The following is a 6,788-nucleotide window of genomic DNA, read 5'->3' on the forward strand; positions in this document are numbered from 1 at the left end:
CAAAAAACTAGCCGGGCCAGGTGGCAGGCGCCTGTAGTCCCAGCTACTCAGGAGGCTGAGGCAGGGGAATGGCATGAACCCAGGAGGCGGAGCTTGCAGTGAGCTGAGATAGAGCCACTGCACTCCAGCCTAGGCGACAGAGTGAGACTCCGTCTCAAAAAAAAAAGAAAACGTTTCTTTAATTTTCATGATTAAATTCAGTTTACTAAATATGCACAATTTTCTGAAACCATGTACCTTTACAGTAAATATATTAGATTATACATAAATGACTTCTTGGAATAAGATAAAAACAAAAAGATGGAGTTAGACCTAAATAAATCAAGTTAGTTTAAGAGAAAACCAATCCAAATAAGAAAAGTCTGAATTTTAACATTTCTGCAGAAGTGACACTTTGCTACTTTAAGCATATAAAGTAGCTAGAAAAAGGATTACACTGTAGCCTATAAGCATTTCTGAGGAGAAATAACTAAAAGAAAGTAGAGAATAACAACAGTTAACATTTCTAGGCATAGTTCTGAAAACTTTGTATGAATTTATCATTTAATTCTGGAACCCTCTGGGGAAGTGGTATGAGCCCCATTTTGCAGATAAAGAGCTCAAAGCACAGAAAGGGTGAGTAACTTGCCCAAGGTCTCACAGACCAAAGGCAGAGGAGCAGCAGGCAAACCTGTGGGTCTGACTGTGGAGCCAGACTCTTAACCACACATATGTTGTCTTTCCACCAGACAAGAAGCATTTGTCAGGAAATGAGTTTTGGGGAGCAGTTAATGGTACTATTATCCTCTTGCTCCCAATATGTGCTGAACAAATCATGTAACAGTACAAAAACTACTCATAGAAAGTGCGATAAGCATTCCCCATTTATAAACAACGTCACCCCCTGCCACCCTGGGGATTACGGTAGCCTAACAACCTACAATGCAGTAAATGATAAGCTCCCAGTAAATGATAAGGTCCTCTGACCACCTCTTTAGGGCAGGAGGGGCTTACTTCTCTCAGAGCTCTGGACACTGTATCTGTTTACTTGTCAGCCTTCCTCACCAGACCACAGGCTCTTTGACACCAGGGAATATGAAATACATATCTTTTTGCCTGCAAGTACAAGTAGTTTATTTGGAAGCAATCCCAGATAATAGTAGTTGGGGAAGGAGAAGTAAAACAGCAAAAGAAAGGACAGTTAATATGTATTAAGTGTGTTACCGGGCCAGTTACCAGTATGGGTGATAGACTTACTGATTCTACGAGTCAGGCACTCTATTAAGCACTGGGGAAATGTGATGAAACGAGACAGAGAAGGGTCTCAGTTCTCAAGGGGTGAAGAGGCAGGGGAAACAGATAAGCAAGCAAGCTTAAGAAGGTTACTTAGTGATCAGAGGTATGGAGGAATAAAGAAATACAAAGTATTTGGGGCTGAGTGCAGTGGCTCATGCCTGTAATCCCAGCATTTTGGGAGGCCAAGGCGAGTGGACTGCCTGAGATCAGGAGTTTGAGACCAGCGTGGCCAACACGGTGAAACCCTGTCTCTACTAAAAATACAAAAATATTAGCAGGTATGGTGGCAGGCACCTGTAATCCCAGCTACATGGGAGGCGGAGGTAAGAGAATCGCTTGAATCCAGGAGGTGGAGGTTGCAGTGAGTCAATAGCGCACCACTGCACTCCAGGCTGGGCGACAGCGAGACTCAAACTCAAAAAAAAAAAAGAAAGAAAAAGAAAGTATTTGGGATAGGGGCTACCTCGTGCTCAGGGAGGCCTGTCTGAGGAAACTTGAGCTGAGATCTGAACGGTAAAAGGGAGCACACGAGGTGAAAAGCCACGGAAGAGCATTCCAGGCAACCTGAGGCAGAAACTGATTGGAGTAGTCAGGAAACTGAAGGAGAGCCAGAGCAGTCACGATGCTGAGAGGGAAGGGGAAAGTAAAGAGAAAGAGGTCAGGGAAGATCATCGGGCCGGGTTATACAGGCACTGAAGCCATGGTAAGCTCAGACTCCTCTGTAAGTTCCAAAGGGTTTGGGCAGAAAAGTGCTGGGATTTGATTAATATTCTTAGGGGCTTCCCCGGATGCTGCCTGAAGAACAGATGTAGGGAGACAGGAGTTAAGTCAAGAAGAAAACTGAAGCTAGTGCAGATTTGGTGAGCAGATTTGGTAGAGGTTTGGTGCTTAGACTCCACGGGTAGCAGTGGCCGTGCAATAAGTGAACAAGTTCCAAACATAGCAAGGAAGAAGGACTGACCGGATCTGCTGAGGGACTGGGGTGAAGGGCACGGAGGAATCAAGGACACTACTGGATTTTGGGCTTGGCCAACTAGGTGAGTAACTTCCTTACAACAGCTTCCTTAGAGACTAGACCTTAGGAGGCATTCAGTAAATTTTCACTGAATTAATCAATTGTTACTTCACTCTGATTTAACGAACAATACCAGTCAGGGACCCAGCAGAAAGCAAAGAACACGTTCGAATTGAGTAGTCTGAGAAGAGTTTAACAAAAGATCACTTTACAAAAGTAGGGGAAAGGAGAGAGAAGTCGTAAGAGACAACATAGTCCCCCGCACTGGTAACAGTGGGAACCTTTCACCTGGGGCCGACAAACACTTGCTCCTAGTGACCGAACCCGCTGAAGGAGTGCAGAAAGGGCAACCTGACAGAAGCTGTGACCCTACAGCCAGCTCCCCAGGACCTCCAAGGAATCCACACTCCACCTTATTCTCCCTGGCCCTTGGGATTTCCTGCCAGTGACTCCCATTGGCCAATCACAAGTCAGAGGGCAAGGGACCCACTGGTGCAGCCTTTATCAGTTAACTTCCCAGATCTGGAGGGGTAAAAAGAGCATAAGGCAGCACATGAACTCTACATGAACAAGGACTTACTGCACTTAAAAATTATACTATTTCGCAGAAAAAGGATCCCTGTCAGAAAAAGCCAAATTACCTTACAGATACATCAAGTTCTTCTTTTTCCATTTTTCTTTCACCCTCATCTCTACTGGTCAGTTCCATATCAGCATCCTCCACTGTCTTTTTCTCACCATTCTGGAAGTACTGCTGAAGGGCAGTGTACAGTTTAAACACTTGGCTGAAAGAAAGCTTACTGTAGGCCAAGATCATGTGACGCAGAAACAAACCTACAAAATAAGACCAGAGACAAGGGGAAAGCATTAACTGACATCCAGGCTACACAACGGCAACTCCACAACGGCAACAACTGTTTGCTGCAATTCTTCCTTCAGAAGAATAAGAAAGAGACACTTGCAGTTGCCATTCCCTCCTCCTGGAATGTTCTTCCCCAGTCCTTTACAAAGCTGGTTTCTTCTTATACAGGGCTCAATCTACCCACCCCACCTCCACCTGAAGGCTTCCATTTTACTTTCTTCATGGCTGTTACATTATCTGAAATGATATTTATGTGTTTACTTTTACCAACTGGCTACCCCAAACAGAGGTAATCTCCATAAGAGGAAATTCCATGTCTATCTTACACGTCCAGAGCCTGGCACATAGGAAGAGATAGAGAAACAGCTCACGCTGAATAACATAAAAATTACCATGCAAAAAAGCCAGAGGGATAGAGCATGGGATAAAGCTAATAGAAAAGCATCAAAGAAACACCATGTATGCCCTCACTTTGCATACTGTATCAGTAATGTATTTTTACTTACCTCTCTTCGTAAGTCTGGGCTGGTGACCCTCACTCACAGATGGACCATGCAGGCAAGTGATCCAGAAGACTGTGAGAGAAAGAGCTGGGAACCCCCAAAAACCCCAGGACCAGGCTCTGACTCTTACTATTGTAGACAAAACAGAAGGTGCTTTTCCATAGTTAATGATTTAAATATAGATCAAAACAGCAAGGCAATAAATACAAACTGCAACACCTCCAACATCCCCACTGAGTCTGTTCACAGATCTAGCAGAGCAACGACAGACATGACTTTAGAAAGCTGCTCACTTCAATGAAAATACTCTCTGCTCTTCTTAGAAGAGTTTCATACCTACTACACTTGTTTTGTGAACCTCTGGCTCAGTTCCAGAGAAAGAATCTGAAAGGTCATCAAAAAATTGTTCCATATCCTTCAACTCGCCTTCAGCCATCAGTTTGATTCTGAATGAGAAAATCGAGGTGCATATTTTAGAAAGGCCCTTTGAACAACTTCTCTCGTTTCATATTCCTCAATTATCTCGAATAATGTAGTTTACAGGCAATTCAGAGATTTGTATAAAATGGTGGCTCATAAAACAAACTTCATGATTCAAAATGTTACTCCCATATTTAGGAAAAGTATCATTGTTGTTTTCTTGATCATAAAATTTGTCAAACTATCACATCAACCAGTAAAAATGCAATTATCCGCAGTGACTGAAAAGAATAAGATGGGTAAAGAACTATAAAATTTGGGGAAAAAAGCTACGAAACAGTATGTTTAATGTTATCAATTTTTCAGCCAAGTGCGGTGGCTCACACTTGCAATCCCAGCACTTTGCGAGGTAGATGCGGACGGATTGCTTAAGCCCAGGAGTTCAAGACCAGCCTAGGCAACACAGCAAAACCCCATCTCTACTAAAACTACAAAAAATTAGCCAGGTTTGGTGGTGTATGCTTGTAGTCCCAGCTACTCGGGAGTCTGAGGTGGGAAGATCACCTGAGGTCAGGAAGTCCAGGCTGCGGTAAGCCCTGATTGTGCCACTGTACTCCAGCCTGGGCAACAGAGTGAAACCCTGTCTCCAAAAAAAAAAGCTATCCATTTTTCAACAACAACAAAAAAACCTAAGTAAAAGTTCTTGGGAAAACAACCTAGAATAATAAAGGTATCTTTTTAAAAGAATTAACTACCACATACCCTTTTGTGATTTTCGTCTACCTTGACACCTTTTCATATATAAAGAAGAAAATGAAGTTTACCTGATCTGCACTGAATTTGCCAGTTGTGGACAAGATTCTTCAATTAACTTGTAAAGTTTTGACAGTGTAATATCTGGGCCCTGTGTAAAGGGGAGATAGGGAGGTATGGATACATTTTAAAGAGCTGGAGACTGATAAAGAATTGCAAACATAAATTCATTTATCAACCCCTCTGCTTTAATAATCACTCCAAATATGCAAATAAGGATTTTTCTATGTACCTAAAACACTAAAGTAATATTTCACATTTGCATACCATTTTTGTCTAGTCAGTGGAATGGTTTAAAATAGAAAAAAAACACAGGATTTATAGTCTGAGGATCCACTGTTCCTTCCTTCTTAATTTTGTAACCATGGCGAAATTGTGACCTCTGAGTCCTAGTTTCCTTCATCAACAAAATGGAGATAATAATATCTCCTTTGTTTTTGGCAAAGATTAAATAAGATAATACGAAGTGCTTTGTAAACTGGAAAACACTAAACAAATACTATTTTTCACAAACATAATCTCATTTGATCTTCTCCCAAACCTTGTAACATAGGCAGACATACTATGCGCTGAAGTCTATAAAGAGTACCACGAGAGGCCAGGTGCAGTGACTCACGCCTATAATCTCAACATTTTGGGAGGCCAAAGCGGGTGGATCACCTGAGGTCAGGAGTTCAAGACCAGCCTGGACAACATGGCAAAACCCCGTCTCTACTAAAAACACAAAAATTAGCCAGGTATGGTGGCACACACCTGTAGTCCCAGCTACTACTCGGGAGGCTTAGGCAGGAGAATGGCTTGAACCTGGGAGAAAGAAGTTGCAGTGAGCCAAGATCATACCACTGCACTCCAACCTGGGCAACAGAGCAAGACTCCGCCTCCAAAAAAAAAAAAAAAAAGAGTACCATGAGGAACAAGAGTATGCAACCTCAGCTACCAAGAAGATTACAGTCTAGTTGAGATTTAAAACTAAATACAGAATCTTTTTCAGAGAATAAGGTGACTGCATATATGCCAACTTTAGATGCGGATAACCCAGCAATTGCACTTCTAGGGGAGTTATTTTGGCATGCATTGTTTGAAATGAAGAAAAACTGAAAAGAGCCTGTAAGTCCAATAGAGACTTAATTTATAATACAGAGTTGAATTATGTTGCTTTTCTTACTGTGAAATATAATGCAGCCATTAAAAAGACCATTCAGGGCCTGGCGCAGTGGCTCATGCCTATAATACCAGCGCCTTGTGAGGCTGAAGCAGGCAGATTACTAGAGGTCAGGAGTTCAAGACCAGCCTGGCCAACATGGTGAAACTCCATGCCCAGGCTGCTCTTGAACTACTAGGCTCAAGTGATCCTCCTACCTCAGCCTCCCAAAGTCTAGGCACCCAGCCAAAAATTAACAAATTTAAGAAGTCAAACAGTTAGTAAAGGAGTTGAGGTCTGGCTGGAATGCTACTACATGAACTCTACATACATTTTGATTAAAACTGTACAGCAGGGGGCCAGGTGTGGTGGCTCATGCCTATAATCTCAGCACTTTGGGAAGCTGAGGCAGGTGGATCCCTTGAGCCCAGGAGTTCAGGACTAGCCTGAGCAACATAGGGAGACCTCATCTCTACTAAAATTTAAAAATTAGCCAGGCATGGTGGCAGATGCCTGTAGTCCCAGCTACTTAGGAGACTGAGGTAGGAGGACAGCTTGAGCCCGGGAAGTGGAGGCCATGATAAGCTATGATCACGCCACGGCACTCCAGCCCAGATGACTGAGGGAGTGAGATCTCACCACTCTAAAAAAAATTTAAAAAACACAGGCCGGGCGCGGTGGCTCAAGCCTGTAATCCCAGCACTTTGGGAGGCCAAGGCAGGCGGATCACGAGGTCAGGAGATCGAGACCATCCTGGCT

At 43.1% G+C, this 6,788-nt stretch overlaps 1 protein-coding gene across 3 annotated transcripts in view; it reads right to left on the reverse strand.

Annotated features, from left to right (window-relative positions):
• Nucleotides 1-6,788, reverse strand: part of ANAPC5 (anaphase promoting complex subunit 5) — a 50,857-nt gene that overhangs the window by 34,615 nt on the left and 9,454 nt on the right. For all 3 annotated transcript variants that reach the window (XM_011964437.1, XM_011964436.1, XM_011964435.1), the window contains exons 2-4: nucleotides 4,900-4,979; nucleotides 3,992-4,101; nucleotides 2,932-3,124 (exon numbers count right to left, since the gene is read on the reverse strand). In XM_011964437.1, the coding sequence (XP_011819827.1) occupies nucleotides 2,932-3,124; nucleotides 3,992-4,091 (293 nt within the window). In that variant the 5' untranslated portion in view covers nucleotides 4,092-4,101; nucleotides 4,900-4,979. The remainder of the gene's footprint in view (nucleotides 1-2,931; nucleotides 3,125-3,991; nucleotides 4,102-4,899; nucleotides 4,980-6,788) is intronic.

Source organism: Mandrillus leucophaeus, unplaced genomic scaffold (genome assembly GCF_000951045.1).
Source record: "Mandrillus leucophaeus isolate KB7577 unplaced genomic scaffold, Mleu.le_1.0 Scaffold7, whole genome shotgun sequence".
Taxonomy (NCBI): Eukaryota; Metazoa; Chordata; class Mammalia; order Primates; family Cercopithecidae; genus Mandrillus; species Mandrillus leucophaeus.